Below are 17,637 nucleotides of genomic sequence, written 5' to 3' on the forward strand. Positions count from 1 at the left end.
TCAAAACTCATCAACACATTATTTCCATGGCAACCCCAAAAAGACTAGGTTGACTACAGCACAATACTTGCCTTGTGAGAAACAATTTTACAAGATCAGTGTTAACAAAGTTCCAAAAATCTTCAGGCTTGCAAGTTAGATAGATAGATAGATAGATAGATAACCTTTATTTTAAAACGATGAGTATTAAAGCTACATGAGCTTGTGGGGTCGTTTGCAGTTAACTAATTGCTAAGTAACTAAAAACTAAAAACTAGGGGTATTTCAGCTGGGAAAACTGGGGACTAATTTATTATTAATGTATTTTTATTACACCTCACTGCAGACCTTGTGATTCTTCTTAGTTTATCAGAACACTGCCATTCCAAAGTATTCTGCATGTGTTCTGATCGGTCAGTTTGGCATATTAGTATCCTATCTGCCCATATGCTGACCATAGCTAATGCTCACTTGAGTACAGATATATGCATTTTACCGCAAGGTTTTCCAAAGTTTTGAGTCCAGTTGCTAGAAAATGTACAAATGTCTTTAAGGTAGCAACAAAAGGTTTCACTATCTACCTTGAGAGGAAATAATTTAGTTAGCCTAAAGATGTTAAAGTGAAAGTTCTTTTGAAGCAAGAGTGCACGTCCAAACGCAACAACACAACATCAGTGTCTAAGTTTTGAGGTTTGGTTCTGGTTGTTTGGTTTGCATTTTGTTGATACTGTGAGGCAAAATGGTAAATGGTGTAGCAAGCACTATTGAGTTATGGACGTTCTTGGGAGATTAATAAGATAGAGTAGCTTTTGGCTATCACCTCGAGCAACTGTTATACTTCCTTTGTGCTTAACAACGACAGCCTCTTGCATCCCTGCCTCAATAGTGACCATTGATTAAAAAAATGTTAACTAATATATGGAATATTGAGAGCAAATCAAACAATTAAACGTATCAAAGCAATATGCATGTCTCCTGAGTAAAAATATTCCAGCCTTGAATCACTTGGCTTTCAGTTTATAATGCTCATTTTATGATATTGAGAATTCTCTCAGTAAACTTCTCCTGACTGAATATTAGTATACCCAGCTGACTGGTACCCACTGTGGCTCGGTGCTGAGTGCCTCAATGCATTTCTTGAGCTCATTCAATGCATCATCCAGGTTCTCGTTTACAATAACCTTATCAAAATAATGTGCATAGTTGCTGTACAGTTTTTCAGATTCCTCCACGGTCCTTTGTAGATCTTCATCCTAATCAAAAAGCAAAAAGTTTATTCAATTTTGGTCGCGTTAAAATTTACATTGAAGTGATGCTTTTTACTTTGCATTTCATTTCATTAAAAGTTCTTTTATTTTGTTTTGAGATGATCAAGTGCCTTATTATCTCATGCGTGGACTGAATTAACTTGCACTTGATATAAGAGTTTCATTCTCGTCCCCAGAGGCCGCACTCCTTTTGGTCAGCACCAAGAATCATGACCTCTGGCCGGACCCGATTTTCTGAGCACGCTCAGAGACACTGGAAGTCTGCGATTCATGGACTTCCCATCAAATCTGGCAAATCTGATTGGCTAAGAATACAAAACAAATACTCTACGCATGCTTAGAAAATTGGGTCCGGCCAGAGGTCGCGATTCTTGGTGCTGACCCCAAGGAGCACAGCCTCTGGGAACAAGAATGAAAGAGTTTAAATTCTGGTCAATGGACATAAAGAGTGTTTGTCTGTCTACTGAGTACGAAAAACTATCTAATGATGAGAGGTGATAAATTCATTGTTGACATGGTGCTGCAACCAGGACTGAATGTTTACAAAAGAGGAGTATCTGACTAAAGGAGGTTCCACTTCAGTATTAAACTACATATCATAACAGCTGTATGTTTTCATCGGCATCAAACATTCAATGTGCAGTCAGTTAAACAGGAAAAGGAAATTCCAGTTGTTGAAGTTGAATAACAGCATCATGCAAGTGGGCTATTAGAGTTCTGTACTCACTGTTTGTTTCTTGGTAATAGTGCCCTCTGATGTGGCACGCTTATGAATCTCCACAAGAGTATCAACTGGTGGAGAGGCAATAAATACAACATATGGCATAAATTCTGGTGTCTTGAGGATCTTCAATGCCTGCAAATGAACCAAACAATCCCTGGTTAAAAGGTGAAAAGTACTCCAACAGTGTGTAATACAACAAATCTTATTCACAGTGAAACTGTTGGGTAGGACTGGAGGGAGAGGCTTCTAAGAATTAGGTGGTGGCTAAAGTTAATAATGATATTTTAACGGGAAGCTTTCTCACCCGTAGGTGATCTACAGAAAGGTCCCGATCCAAAATAACATTAAATTATTAAAACATAAATACACAAATTAAAAAATATATTAAAAATACAAAGGTAAATTATAGACTAATAGATTTAAAAAAATTACTGAAAATAAGTCCTCCTCCTCTTTAAAGTATACTTCAAAGATAACAAATCACTTTATAAATCAATACTTCTGCTGGAAAATTTTTGTAAACCACACATGACAAATTTTCCAAGAATATAATTCTCAATGCTTCTACATGTATAAAGATATCACAATGTTATTCTAAACTCTTACCGTTGGGTTAACATCCAGAATGCACATCTTTCCAGAGCGCATGACATCACGAATGCTATCAACCTTAGTTCCATACAGGTTACCTTCATAGTCTCCATGCTCAAGATACTTTCCAGCTCTGATGTCTGACTCTACTTCTTCACGACTTGCAAAGTGATATCCTTTACCATTTTCTTCACCTTCTCTTGGCTCACGTGTTGTGTCTACATGGAAGAATAATTTTTGTGTATAAAATCTCTTGCAATCTAGGCTGCAGGGCTGGGCTCTAGGCCAGATGGGCATCCAGGAGTCATGTGACCATCCACTTTAAAGAAAGTTGTTTTATTTTTCACTTGTTTAAATACAAAATTGTTCATTTGAGCAGACCCTATAGCAATGTTTGGACACTCAATTTTCAAATCCTGGGCTTAAGCCTGAGGCAAGCAGTCTCTTCATTTCATACTATGCAATGCAAATACATGATTGTGAAGCCAAAGAAGAGTATTTTGGCAGTGAGAACATAACTGAGGAAAGAAGGAGAAACAGAGTATTTCAGTATTTCCCATTTCTCAGAAACAGGAATTTGAATAACAATGAAACTGCCATTATTTTTCCCTGTCTCCTCTCATTTGCTTCTTGTTTCTTTCCTTAATTTGCATAATTTTAACTTTTCGAATCTACACAGAAGACATCAGAGACAAAAAATGACAGCATTCAGCAATACATGTACGTTCTACAGGTGTTATGCCTGTCACTTCCACTTCAAAACACACTGCCATACTCAAGATCTTTTTCCAACTTAGAGTAAAAGTAATCTAATCACATGATAATTTCAACCACAGAAACAGTGACTTTGCATTACGTACACCCATATGACAAACTCTTTGGTTTGGATTGCAAAATTTAATCACTAAAATGAAACATATTTCAGCTCTAAAACTGGACTGGAAGAAGAGGCCACAGATGTTAAGTATTACTTACGGGGAATGGTGGTACCAAATCTGAACCTGTCAGACAGGATCATCCTGTTTTTCAGTGTTCTTCTACCTACACCCTGAGCACCTGCAAACAAGTTGAAATTTGGTTGTACTCGTTGTTATGAAGAATCTGTATACTACAATCTTCTTTATACCACCCACCCTTTCCTATTACACACACCATCATTTGATCAAAAGACATTCAGAAAAACTTCATGATGCAGCAAAGAAGCACATTCCTGCAGCTCTCACTGAATGTACATGGAAACAAGTTTAAACCAAGGCAGTTTGGAACAGTATATTGTTTAAATAATAATTAATAGAGGATCCTGTTCAGAGAGAATGGATTGTCAATTTAGCATTACTGAGAAACAAGTAATGGAGGAAATACTGAATTACCATAAACTCTGGAATTTATTTTCTCCTTCTTGTTATCTTCTTAGACAACCATGTTAGGATGAGGCTGATGGAAAGCTCATTCAAACTTCAACAGGTTTGAAGAAAGGGCTTATCACAAAATGGAATTAAAGAGAATGGGGTGGGAAACGTAGGGAAGTTCTACCTGATTTAAGTAGGAAAGGGGCTATCATGACATCAAATGTGTACTTCATAGAGCTGTTGTTCTTTTAATAACAAAATCGTCTAGATTACATAATGAAAACTTTTTTAACTCTGCCTCTTCCACTTTTTCTAAGTAGCAGCTTCTTTAAAAATCTATATTCCTTCACATATGTATCCTTACCCACAAGAACCAGTGTCTTGCGGTGAAAAGGTGGCATCTTGGCAACTTCTTCATAAATAGTCATTTCATGTCTGTCAAAATCTAATTGAAATATGAAAGAGTTGAATACATCATCAAGAAGCACTTAAGTTATAAAAATATATTAATACATATATTTAAAGAAATAACCAAAGGAAAAGATCATCCACTCCAGGTATCCACTGTAACACAGAGCACATGAGCAATCTCAACTCACCAGCATTTTTTGCTGACTTGTACATAATTTTTTGCTTCTTTTTACCACCACACACTGAAAAATCAACACAACATTGAAAACTATCATTTCTAGTCATCTGACTGTTCAGTCGACTAATTTCAAGCACACCAACATGACGAAGGGGTGGAGGGGAGGAGTGGGGTGGAAGGGACGGATGGAGTAGAGGGGAGGGGACGGGTGTCCATAGTTTTGTTCAATTCCTTATTGACTCCCATTCACGTAACCGTAACTTAGCATTGATCAACACGAAGATGCTCTGTATGTGTACGTGTCTTTACTTCCAAACATCAGGATAATGAAAAAATTAAAATTCCTTCTGATCATTTTGTTTGATCTAAAAACAACTTACAAAATCCACTGCCAGGCCTGTCTTTCTTAACAAATGATCTTCTCCTAAGAATCAATGCAAGTACATGGAAATATAATATTATTATGTGTTAATACTGATGACATTGTATTGTTAACTACTTGTCAGCTAACTTGTTTTACTGGTAATAATTATTCATTAAAAGAGGCTCACAACCAGCTAACAACAGGGAAGCACAGTACCTCTCCTCGCAGATTTGACTTGGAATAATTCCTGCCTCATGAGAACCATCAGTTCTCTTTGCCTGAAATGAGAAAAAAATTATGCAAATTTCAAATGATAAAGTACCCTGTTTGTTTAATTAAGCACCACCACCAATTAAGCACCTGCACCGAATCAAGCACCACATGAGATCAAATATATCAAAAAGAACCACCCTTAATAGGCGTCACAATCATTCTTAACAATGAAGCACTTAAGATGTTGAAGCATTTCCAGAATGAATTGTTTGAGGAGTCTAGATAAAAAAACAAATATAACCATCCTTGGAAATTATTCTCCTGAATTGCAATGTCTTCAAGTTCAAAATATTTTGATTTGGCTGGTAACATTTGCTTGTCAAATAAGTGTCACAACTGAAACACTACAAAAATAATCCAGTAATTACGGAATATGTTGTCTCATTTTTGTACCTGTTCTGAATAATCTCATGTACAATAGTACAATGTAAAGAAAGTAAAAAACAACTTGAAGATTATCATTTTTGATGTTTGCCACTTAGTCTGGCAAAGAGACTGGTATTTTTTTCAGAGGTAAATAAGACTTGAAAATACTTACTTGCCACCAATTGGGATCATCCTGCTCAACAATCTGCAGTACATCACCATTCTTGAAGGACAAACCAGCATCTCGACATGGGATCATGCTGTCTTTTTCAGGGTCATAGTCAAAATGAGCACGAAGAAATACCTAAATGGTAAACAAATTGTACCAACTTGTTGGTAAATACTTGGTGCACAATAAGATACTATGATGTTAGTACATGCTAACTAAGTGACAGTTTGATAAGAAGCATTTGCCAAATTGCACAGTTACCTGTCTCAAGAAAGGTTGTTGCACATACTGTAGTTAACATGCTATTATGCAAATTAAATACTCATCGCTAAATAAACAGTTATATTATTACGGGTTTATACCTGACTCAAGGCAGGTGACTCCAGATTAGTGGGGACAACTTTGAGAAAGATCTTGCCTGTGGATTCACGCTGAAAAAACAAAATAAAACACAAAATTGAATTCTTACTTGGCTTTTAAATGGTTGTACATGTATCTTCCACATGAACTCCTAGACTGGCATTTATACTAACTTTTGTATTTTTTAAGTAGTAACCTTGTTCGATGTATCCAACATCATTATGAAGAAAATAAATTGTAGAATGTCAAAGTTATTACTCCTTATATTTCTTGTTAAATGCTTTAACAAGCAACTGACCATTCAATATTTTTAAGGATCTTTTATTTTTATTTTTATCAAAGTTTAAGTCTTACCAGTAAATCTTGCAGCTCTTTAGGATTTCCACTCATATCTCTCCCATTCACTTCTTTTATTTTATCACCAACATGAAGAAGACCTTAATAAATTGGAGAATTTCTTTTTTATTATGTTTTGTTACATCCAAAAAAAAAAAAAGCAAGATGTAAATTTACCACATGAAAGCAATTCACTTTTACCATAGCATGTTAACAAAAAGCTACTGTCTTTTTGGGCATGAACTTTTCACAAGTTTAATTTAAGTACCCGAGACTGTCTCTCCTTTAATAAAAGTTGCCAATCATACCTTGTCTGTCAATCATCCCTCCATGAATGATTCTAGCAACAACAAGATCTCCTTTTTCAACAACCAATGTCATTCCCTATAGTGACAAAATTATCAAAAGAAAAAAATATACTATATGAATAAATACAAAAGTCACTATGATACATGTAAATCTTTAAATGTGAAAAACAATTTTAGCAAAAAAGGAAAACCAGTAAGAATTCTGTACAAAGACACCAGCAGCTAATGACAAGACTGTAAGTAGAAGAGAAGCTGAAACATTTGGTCATTAATTAATGGCTGTAAAACTTACCAGTGGTTTGTTAGGTTGTTTATGCAACCCGACCATTCTGATTGGCTGACCACCTACACCATTCGCTGTTCCAGGCTCGTTGCCCAGGCCAGGAGAAGGAGGTGGAGAAGCATATGTCTTAAATGCAACAGCATCATGAACTTCTAATAATGCCTGATAAAGTAAAAGATGAAGTATTATCATCATGTTACAAAAATTACCTGTGAACCTCCAATAATCTATCATCAGAACTCCATGGGCTTCATGGTTATTTAACTGAAAATTTTACTAGATGATCTCACAAATAAGCTTTAGCCTCAACAAGAAACAAAAGTTTACAGGACAAAGTGGCTTGGTGTCTGTGAGAAATTTGACAAACATGACAAAAAAATAAAATAATTGTGACAAATTAGGTGACTGTTAAGTGTTAAAGCTCACATAGCCACTGCAGAGTAGCAGCTGTCATTTTATAGAAAGCATTAAGTTGGTGCACCCTTGCTAAGTCCACTGCAGCTTGATATTTCCTGAAAATATTTATGGACTTAAAAAATCTTATACCATGAAATGCGGGTCCTGCAGGAGGCCAGACAACTCGGCAGCACTATCGTCACTTGCAACTTGGGGTTCAAGGTCAGTGTTAACCTGTAACGTAACATTACCATATATGTTAAAAGCACTCTCTAAAGCTCCAATTTTGCCATTAAAATGCTGTTCCAGGCAGTGAAAGAACAGTGAAAGACCTGCATTTGAATTTTCATTAAAGTTTTCCTTCACCTGCCCTTTGAGCAAGCAAAAGACAAAATAAATCCATCAGCCTTGACATTGTACAGTAGTTGGTCAGCAAAGATTTTTGTTCTTTTTTTCTGGTTTATTCACAGCAATACTTGTGTCTCTTCCATGGAGTGGACAGGTTTTCAAAGCATAAGAGTAAATTGAAGGACAGCGATTAATAGTGACTTGGCATTTCTTGGCACGGTAGTTCTATTTGGTCTTACCTCCACTGCAAGCTCAGCAGTGTCTTGTGTTTCCACTTGCTTGCGACCTTCTTCAAGTTTCTCATGTGCCTAATGAAGATAACAAAGGTTATACACATGTATACTGCATGAAAGATCATTGCAATAATTTTACGAATGCAACTTAGGTGGTCAAGAAAAAATCTTGAAACATTTCTAAATTTAAATATTTACATGCAGATATAAAACTGCCATGTATTATCAGAGACTGGAACTGAACAAGTAACTATCAGAAAGATACTTTAGGCAGTCTGTTTAATTTGTTTAGGCAAGTCTCTGATTGGTAAAAATTGACAACGCACAGCATCCTTATTCCAGCTGTGTGCATGTGCTCAAGGAAGAGTCCAGGCTACCACATGTAGGTACTTTTCTGAACAGCCACTAATAATAAGTCAAAGCAATGCATGAAGCAGTTAGTCTTACCTTGAGCCCTGAGTAATGACCAAATTTCTCAAGAAAAGCCATTTCCTTTAAAAAGTAGGCCATAACACTTTTTATTTGGCACTGAAACCTATGGGCTATCCTTCGCAGCCAATCAGAATATGTTTTCCACTTTCTGAGAAAAACTTACCCTGATAAGTTTCAAAACAGAAGCATCACCAAGAATACTTTTCAAAGCATTTGCCTGTTCTTCAAGGATAAGTCCTGCTGTCTGTGGATCATCAAGTGACTTTAACACAGTCTCCACTGCTACAGAAACAAGTGAAACAACAACATCACCTTGAAATGAAATCTTACATGTCAAGGATGGTACAATTTGAAAAAATATAGCCTGTTTTCTATTATTGTTCATATTGTTTCTACCTAGAGATTAGTTTGGAGGGTGATTTTGTACAATACAATAAAAAGACATCTTTAAATTATACATCTTCATTTCATTACAACTAACAAGACACAAGTACAAACATATATGTCATGGAGTTATCACATGTGTAATAGTCTACAATTCGTACCTCCCAACTTGCAGTTACAGATACATGCATTGAGATAAAGTGTTCTTCCCATAAACACAATAATATAATCAGGGGTGGATCCAGAAAATTCAGATAGAGAGGGCAAAAGAAATTGTGGCAGAGTGCAAGCCACTCCCTCCACTCAAATCAAATGAAAAATTCTGCTCTTAAGATGGTTGAATTTATTTTTTCCAAAATACAAGAAAAATGGGGAGGTCACGGCACTTCTTAAATCCACCCCTGATAATTATTATTATTTTCATGTCTTTGTTTTGTTCTGCTTTTTCATGATTTGAAAACTGACGAAAAAACTGAAAAACTGACCAAACTGATAAGGATACACATGGAGCACTAAAGCAGGGAGTTATTTTACAAACTATATCTCATTATGAGCTGTGAACCCAGACATTCATAATGAATTGAAAACACCTTGGATCTTAATAATAAATTTGAAATTTATTAATGGTATTTTTTCTTATCAACCCATTCCAACAAGCATTTCATCTCCTGCAAATGAAGATTTATCTATTTACTCATACATATTTATTAGAAAATGTTACAGTTTAATAACCGAGCTTTTATCTACCCCAAACGTGATTTGCCTATATTCACTTTAACACAAGCTTATCAGTTAATTTTAAGTCAAATGATTGTCATTATTCAAATGATTTCTGTGGATACATGTACAAAGTGAACACCAGATGTTTTGGAGAGAAGTTTAATTCTCAATCAAGACTGAACACGTTAATAGCGGTTCAAAGTCTGATCAAAATAAGCCTTAACTGTACTCTTTTTCACGGGGCAAATATAAATTGGAACGAAATTGACCATAGAATTATCACTTGATGGAGAAAATTATATTACTTACACTACTTTAAAAGCAGCTGAAAATTTGTGGTATAATTATATTTTATTAGAAAAACAATTTTCGTAAACTTGGGAATTCGCCTCTGCAGCACACTGCACATTTAATAAACACTGTAAAACGGCAGGAATGGGATGGTCTGGATGAAATCAACAACCACGCATTGAAAGAAACAGGCTAAAAATAACATATCTGCCCCCGATCCGAACAACTTGTGGCACAAATTTTGGCTTGATTCCAAAACAGCGTTATTCTATATCTTGATAAATTCTTATGAATTGAGGGCAATCAGTGATCGAGATTCTCATAATGGAATGCAAAAGTGCAGGAAGCAACTCGATCAATTAACTCCTCCAACAAGGCCATTTCAAAACTACATTCAACCATGTATCGCTTAAACTATCATAAATATTTAAAGCTGAAACTCTGATTTAATACCTTGAGAGTTCTGCTCCTGATCTGATTCAGTTAACACTACCATTTTCAGGAGATTTAAAGTCCGAGATTTGCAAAAAGTTTGGAAGGTTGGAAGGCAGGATGGTCACAGGCCCTGCAAACGGACGCTTCGGTTCGCTTCGATAGGGTTGAGGAACATGCCAATCAGACGAACCGGAAAGGATCACGTGCACTGTGTAACAAAAACACGACCAATCCAGGGGTACTTACAGGTCCATAGCCTTTAGGTGATATGTAGTAAAAATTGGTTAATTAAGTCAGTTTACACTGCAAAAATAAACAAAACAGAAGGCCAGTGCTTTTTACTTTGTTATTTGAAGAACAAGTCTCTGAGCAAAACCACTTTATAAACGTGTTGTGACGTCCGTGAGGCCCCTAGTGACAAACAACATTTCCTCTCTACCCCGCTCAGTAGCGCAGTCATAAAACCGATATTCGGTGCCAGTTCCCAGAGGAGATTAATATTTTTCAATTTTACTAACAGTACTACATGCAATATGCATTCCAGGGGAAATGGAGCCGTCGTTATCGCTTGTTTACGATAAGAGGTTTCGTCCAGAATATCATTTAAGGAGGAAACAATATTCTGTAACGATCGAGATACATTTCATAGAGAAGATTGTCGTTTAGAAGGACACATCAACGAAGGTTTGCTCGATTTGTGCTGAGGAATTCTGGTTATGGGTGGACTGCTGCAGCTGTGAACTAATTCATTCAGTTAACGTGTGTTGAATATCAAAGATCAGTTTGACGTAAGTACGTTTACTTATTCCCTTAAGTTGATTTCGTCTCTGTTATGAACAAATGTTGTTTTTCCGAGTAATCGTCTTAGTGTGTAGACTTTCAAAACACAGACTTCTTGGGGGTAGCTGCAATTGAAGAAAGCTATACAAGCTTTATAATCTTTGACGCCCATTTCGTTATATAAACTTAATTGTGAAGATTTGTACTCACCGAGTAGTAGTGATCGACTTTCACTTGATATTAGACTTCACTTACCATCCACGTGTTGACAAGGTGAAATCTTAAAAGTATTAAACCTATTAATGGGTTAATCAAGTGAGGAGTGGCTTGCTTCACTGAAATTCGCTAAAAATCATAAAGGAAAAAAGTTGTGTTAATATATAATGCATTCGAACAGTGTACAATACATACCGCCCATATCAAAAATCACTGGACTAGACATATATGTGTTCGTATTTCCAGTTTAGATAAGAGTTTTGTGGGTACTGACAGCTCAGCACCTCCTCCCCACAGGGGATGTTATGTATCTTGCCATTGTCATTGTACTTTTTTTTAGGAAGAAGTCTTTGAGAAAATGGCAACTTTACAAAGTGCTTCTCCTATGTCTGAAGATGGCTACCCTGAACCACCATTATTACCAGGTGAACTAGTTGTTGCTAAAGCCATAAATGTGCTACGATTCCAAACAATGGCAGATAGGAAGTCTGGTATATCAGGAGTGCTCTATGCAACAAACTTCCGCATGTCCTTCTTGACAAGAAACCCCAGTGCAGAAACCCAACTCAACTCTGTATTTCAATCAAATCCAGATTTAACCGAAGCAGGGGAGATGTACTCAGACATGCAAAGAGAACTACACATTCCACAAACTTGTATAAGCGATATTTTCTACTACTCCAGTTCAACTGCAGAGGGATCAAAGGTAAAGAAAGTACTTCCAGGATCACGCATGTCATCCAAAGTCCATTCCTTGGAAATCCGATGCAAGGACTTTCGAGTGGTCAGATTTGGACTGAAATTTACACCCAAGAAAGATCACGTAAAGATGGTGAATGCAATTGCACATTACAAGGCACCAAACTCTATCGTTCTGTCATTTGCATTTCCATACAGCGTGGCACAGAATTCATCAGAGAACAGCACTGCCAGACTGAACACCATACCGACATTTAGAACTCTTCATGATTGGCTGAGTGAGTTGACAAGGCTTAAAGTTGATGACACATGGAGAGTAGCAACTGTTAACAGTAAATTCCAAACATGTCCATCGTTATCAGAGATGTTTGTTGTGCTCGCTTCCTTATCAGATTCAGACATAAACAGAATGTCATTACATTATGTAGATTCACGGCTTCCCACATGGTGTTGGAGTCATCCCAATACAGGGGTACCCATGCTGTATAGCGGAGCAGGAAGGTGAGTTGAATTATTACCAAATGTTTTCAACTGCAATAATTCTTACATTTTGAGAGTTATTATAGAATGCTTTACATTTGTTCCCCAACCACGATTCAAGTACAGTGTACTTGTCTTTTTTGACTAGAAAGCAGGCAGCTCTGCTTAATACTTTCAAGCCTTCTTAGGCTATGGTCCAGCATCCACTTGGTGACACCTCAGTGGCGTGGCAAACCCCCTCCCCCCCCCTTTGTTTTCACTTTTACACACTTTATTTCAATTCCATAATTTTTTTTAAACAAACCCTTTTACCGATACAGCAGCCATTTTGAATTTCATTGTTTCAAGTAGCTATTATGGGATGCTCAGGGGGACAAATATATACTAATTTGTCCCCTGAGCATCCTATCCCATAGTAGTTAATATGTGAAACAATGGTACAGATGTGAAGGTGAATTAATCAACATGACACGAGCATGGGACAAAGAAAACTTCTGAGTCCCTGACAGGAATCGAACCCATGACCTCCCGAACACCGGGCAGGCACTCTATCCACTGACCTACAAGAACTCATGGAGAGCGAGGTCATTTAACTAAGTTCATATATGACAGGTGTCCTGCATACTGCTAGGATCAACGCTATTGAAGTCATCATGAGTAGTGATAAATTAATAAAGATGGTGAATTTTAAGCTCAGTAATGAAATGTGAAGGTGAATTAATCAACATGACACGAGCGTGGGACAAAGAAAAATTCTGAGTCCCCAACAGGAATCGAACCCATGACCTCCCGACCACCAGGCGGGCACTCTATCCACTGAGCTACGAAAACTCATGGAGAGCTCATAGCGTTGATCCTAGCAGTATGCAGGACACCTGTCATATATGAGCTCAGTTAAATGACCTCGCTCTCCATGAGTTCTTGTAGCTCAGTGGATAGATCGCCCACCCAGTGTTCGGGAGGTCATGGGTTCGATTCCTGTCGGGGACTCAGAATTTTTCTTTGTGCCATGCTCGTGTCACGTTGATTAATTCACCTTCACATTTCATTACCAAGCTTAAAATTCACCATCTTTATTAATTTATCAATGGTACAGATTCCAGCTGATGATTTGTGAGGGAGGGGTGCTGAGGCAGTGTGTGGTGCATTCTACCTATACTGCTTCACATTTATACTTTATCTAGTATGTCAGTACAACATTCTTCTCTCTTTAGACCAGAAAGCATATTTCTTGAGAAGGAAGAAACATCCTTCTTCAGAGCACTGTCATTAATTCCCTGTAACACTGAGCACAAAGAGGTGAAAGTCATCAATTTAATGAAGACTTGTCCATCAACAAAAGAGCTTCAACAGAGCTTCCAGAAACTCAGAGAGCTTTGTGTGCTGGAGACCAGCAAGGACTTTTGGAGCCTTGATGCCCGTTGGCTGTCTAGTGTGGAAACATCAAGGTACTGTCTTAAATTTAAACTACTCAATCAGAAAGATCTCATGAAAGCTCCTGACTGGTTGATAATACATTGAAATAAGGCAGAAACATTTTGTGAGTGGCATGTACAATTCTCACACAACTTGGTAGTCTCCATACGAGTGTGTTTCTATAGCATACAGGGACTAGGAGTATTCTACTCCCTATTGGATGGGATGCTAGTCCATGGCAGGGCCACTCCCAGTATTAAATTTGCCAGTACCCATTTATACATTTGGGTGGAGAGAGGCACTGTGAGAGTAAAGTGTCCTGCCCAAGAACACAACACAGTCTCCAGCCAGGGCTTCAGACTGGACTGCTCAATCTGGAGGCAAGTGCACTGACCACGCCACCGCATCTCCGCTCTCACACAACTAATTGTAATACATAAATATTATGTATTATGGTTTTCTTAGTAATGAAGGATGGGGTGAATTGCTCCTCTCCTTGGACATCAGAGGTTTACTTCAGCACTTTGTCAAGTTGCCCTAACAATTCAGTTAAATTTGTACTTCTAGTAAAAGGGGCTCTGTGAGAGCTAAGTGTCTGGCGCAAGAACACAACATAATGACACAGCCAGCACTCAAACTCAGACCCCCTTATTTAATAATAAAATAATAATGATGGCAACACACTCTACCATCACCAGGCAACAAAGGCTTCAGAAATCAAAAGTTTCTGAAAATCTAGTGAGTAAAATTAATTTCTCCAGAGTTCTCAAGTTGAAAGCTTTGCGCAATGAAATTAGTTGTGAAATTTTGTCTCAATACTTCAGGTTTGTAATATACAATTTAAACCATCAACACAATTTCTATTAATGGTGTTAAGAAAAGCATTGTGTCTCCTTTGGTTTCTTCAGATGGCTGCACTACTTGAGGCTGTCGCTTGTCGCTGCTATGGATGTTGTGCAATCAATTTGTCATGACCGTTCACCAGTTATCATCAAAGAAACTGGAGGCCGAGATTTTGTGCTGGTTGTAGCAAGCCTTGCACAGTTGATATTGGATTCATATTACAGAACAATAAGAGGTTTCCAAACCCTTATTCAGAAAATGTGGGTTCTTGGAGGACATCAGTTTCTTTTGCGCTGCAACCACATCAGTCAATCATTCCAGGAAAGTGAGAAAGAAGATACTGGAGAGTCACCTGTGTTTCTTCACTTCATTGATTGTGTTTATCAACTCACTCAGCAGTTCCCATCAGAGTTTGAATTCTCTGAGACATATCTTCATGCTCTACTTGACACAATGCATGCATGCATGTTTGATACCTTCCTGTTCGACTCTGAGAAGCAAAGAGCAGAGCTGTGTGAAGTGGAGCTAGGAGGAAACTCCATGGTATCACTATGGGAGTTTGTTGCAGAGCAGCTTAAAGAATCTCAAAACTCTGGGCCGTATCTTAACCCACTGTTTGAGTACAGAAACTCTTTAGACCATGGTGAGGAAAATGGAATACACACCAACTCGTACCTTCGAGTAAACACTCTTGCTCCAGGCATCAAATTCTGGTCAGGTCGTTACCTGAGATGGCTTCCAACAGTTCATGTGAGTACAGGGATGGGAGAGAATTCTTCATTACAACTCCAACAGATGATCCTGGTCAATGAGCTGAAGGTGTTGCGGCATCGCTTGGCAGTCAGTAGGTATGAGCAAACTCCAAATGCAAACACCATTGATGGTGACAAAACTCTTGGCATAGACACTACTGATTTTGACTTCAGTACTGACCTTAGCTTGGATTTGGAAACAAGCAAGCTGCTCACTCCCAGCATGCCATTTATTGGTGATCTAGCATCAAATAAATACTACTCTCCGGGAGATTTACCACCAAATGGATCAGCAGACACAGTTGACATTGGCAAGTTTTAACTGTGTGCATACCAGCACAGATGGTGAAGACGTCACATAATTTATGACTGACTAATTAAAGTTGAGTAACCCGAGTGTTGCTTGGTATGAAGGTTTCACCTACATTAGGCTGTTGCATTGTTTCACCAAAGCCAAACAGCTCTTTGACCTGAGGGCACCATGTTTAGCCACAGTGCAATCAGTCAGTTTCGTCAGTGCCTATTCGCCTTCACCACAGGCCAAAGGGTGCAAAGCATATTGGAAAATGGAGTGTCCTGTTCTCTTTCAATCACTCATTAATTAAGAGGTAATTAACACTACTGGTAACACACTTGAATGTTGTGGGTCAAGTTGTCCTCAAGTCAATTGTTTCCAAATTATCGATGTTAAACTTTTTCAACCTGAAAATAGCATCCATGATTAACACAATTTGAATTAATTCATAAAAATTACCCTTTAATGATTCAAATCTTTGTTGTGTTAATAAGAACATTTATTTTTAAGTTGACACAAATTAACTTCAAAAGAATTTGACTTACAACAGTTATGGGTGTGAACAAGATTAAAAAGAAGATACTCTTCTGGAAGCCAGTTTGTTTATATTATATTCTCAGGTAGGATGCTACAAAGCCATTCAATATGCTTTAAAATCAAAGTAGCACCCTTACAGCTACATGTAACCAGCATTTGAATTATCCCAAACTGATGGCTGTGTAAACATTTTGGTTTGCAACACTTAAATTAGGTCATAAAGAGAAACAGTGGTGGTAGGCAAATCTACCGAAAGTTTATTAACAAAAATAATGAAAATAATGAATTATCAATGGCATGATCATTTAAATTTTTAATAATGTTTGATATTTTTAAATTTTCAATTGTAAGCAACAAATGTTCTGGTAAAAAAGATCTCTTGCCATTATTTGAGCAGAGTCCATTTTCTCCTAGCATATGAGGGGAAATATACATGTCCAGTAAATTAACTTTGAACTTGTTCATTATTTTGAACTTGTTCATTATTTTACCATTATTTTACCAATAGGTATTCTTCAATATATTTTATTCAACTTGGGTATATAATTGTTAAATTTCACCTAATTCATTTTAAAGTTTTTAAAATTTTTATTAGTTTTGAAGTAGGCAGGTGTGTCCAGGATGTGGCTATGCAGTTGTATACAGGCCTTGTGATTGGCCATGGCCGCCTGAAATGAGGTCATGCGGTAGCATTTTTATCTTTTGTGTTTTTATGAATGGTATGCACTAGAAACCAAATATAAAATGCTTCCCAATAAAACACAAAATTAAGAAAGCTTATTAAACCACCTGTCCTTTAGGCATAGTGGAGTGATCTCATTTCATGCAATGTTGTACAGAAAAGATAACAACAGTGGAATCCCAATTTTTCAAACCTCCAAGGGAAACGAAGATTGCTTTGAAAAAATTGGATAGTTCGAGAAATCAGGGGTAAAATTACAGCATTTGACTGTGGAGGGGAAACAACTTTTGGTTTGAGTTTTCTGGAGGTTGAAAAAATGAGGGTTTGAGAAATTGGGATTCCACTGTACTTCATATTAATAGCAAATTGAAGCTATAATATAATTTTATGAGTTTTTATTTATTTCTTTGTCACTGGAATATACTATAATTACCATACACAGTGTAGAGAATAACATATACCCAATCTACCAATATAAATTATATTTCACATTTGTACCTGATTACTACAAAAAATATTCTGCAGCTACTGATTTCACAGTACTAGATGTTAGCTTAGCATGGCTCACTGTTCATGTTTATATTTTAGTTCATATAAGATGTTACTTTCACTGAGAATAACCAATCCCAATGTGACTGTTACATTGTTATTTTTCACGAGGTTAAGAGGTTTGCTTCTTTGGGAGAATTCTATCTTGAGATTGTAGTACATATTACATTAAAAGATTATTGAAAATACA

General features: G+C 37.1%; 2 protein-coding genes across 3 annotated transcripts; one reads left to right on the top strand and one right to left on the bottom strand.

The window, feature by feature from the left end:
* Nucleotides 1-148: 148 nt before the first annotated feature.
* LOC145469466 (protein PALS2-like) lies at nt 149-10,348 on the bottom strand. Its single transcript, XM_081453198.1, has 17 exons — nt 10,217-10,348; nt 8,532-8,650; nt 7,943-8,011; nt 7,506-7,589; nt 6,969-7,121; nt 6,677-6,752; nt 6,387-6,469; nt 6,035-6,103; nt 5,676-5,807; nt 5,081-5,142; nt 4,881-4,924; nt 4,511-4,564; nt 4,276-4,356; nt 3,538-3,618; nt 2,578-2,780; nt 1,975-2,103; nt 149-1,232 (listed from the first exon to the last, which is right to left on the bottom strand). Exons 1-17 carry the CDS (start codon nt 10,257-10,259, stop codon nt 1,056-1,058), a joined length of 1,659 nt encoding a protein of 552 aa, XP_081309324.1. The 5' UTR covers nt 10,260-10,348; the 3' UTR covers nt 149-1,055.
* A 353-nt stretch (nt 10,349-10,701) lies between these two features.
* LOC145469464 (myotubularin-related protein 10-like) lies at nt 10,702-17,635 on the top strand. Of its 2 annotated transcripts, none has more exons than XM_081453196.1 (4): nt 10,702-10,990; nt 11,535-12,394; nt 13,588-13,821; nt 14,698-17,635. In XM_081453196.1, exons 2-4 carry the CDS (start codon nt 11,553-11,555, stop codon nt 15,704-15,706), a joined length of 2,085 nt encoding a protein of 694 aa, XP_081309322.1. In that variant the 5' UTR covers nt 10,702-10,990; nt 11,535-11,552; the 3' UTR covers nt 15,707-17,635. The 2 variants fall into 2 exon arrangements, with proteins under 2 accessions (XP_081309322.1, XP_081309321.1); XM_081453195.1 differs by having other exon boundaries at nt 10,702-10,986.
* Nucleotides 17,636-17,637: the final 2 nt, after the last annotated feature.

The sequence above is a fragment of the Orbicella franksi genome, chromosome 15 (genome assembly GCF_964199315.1).
Source record: "Orbicella franksi chromosome 15, jaOrbFran1.1, whole genome shotgun sequence".
Classification (NCBI taxonomy): domain Eukaryota; kingdom Metazoa; phylum Cnidaria; class Anthozoa; order Scleractinia; family Merulinidae; genus Orbicella; species Orbicella franksi.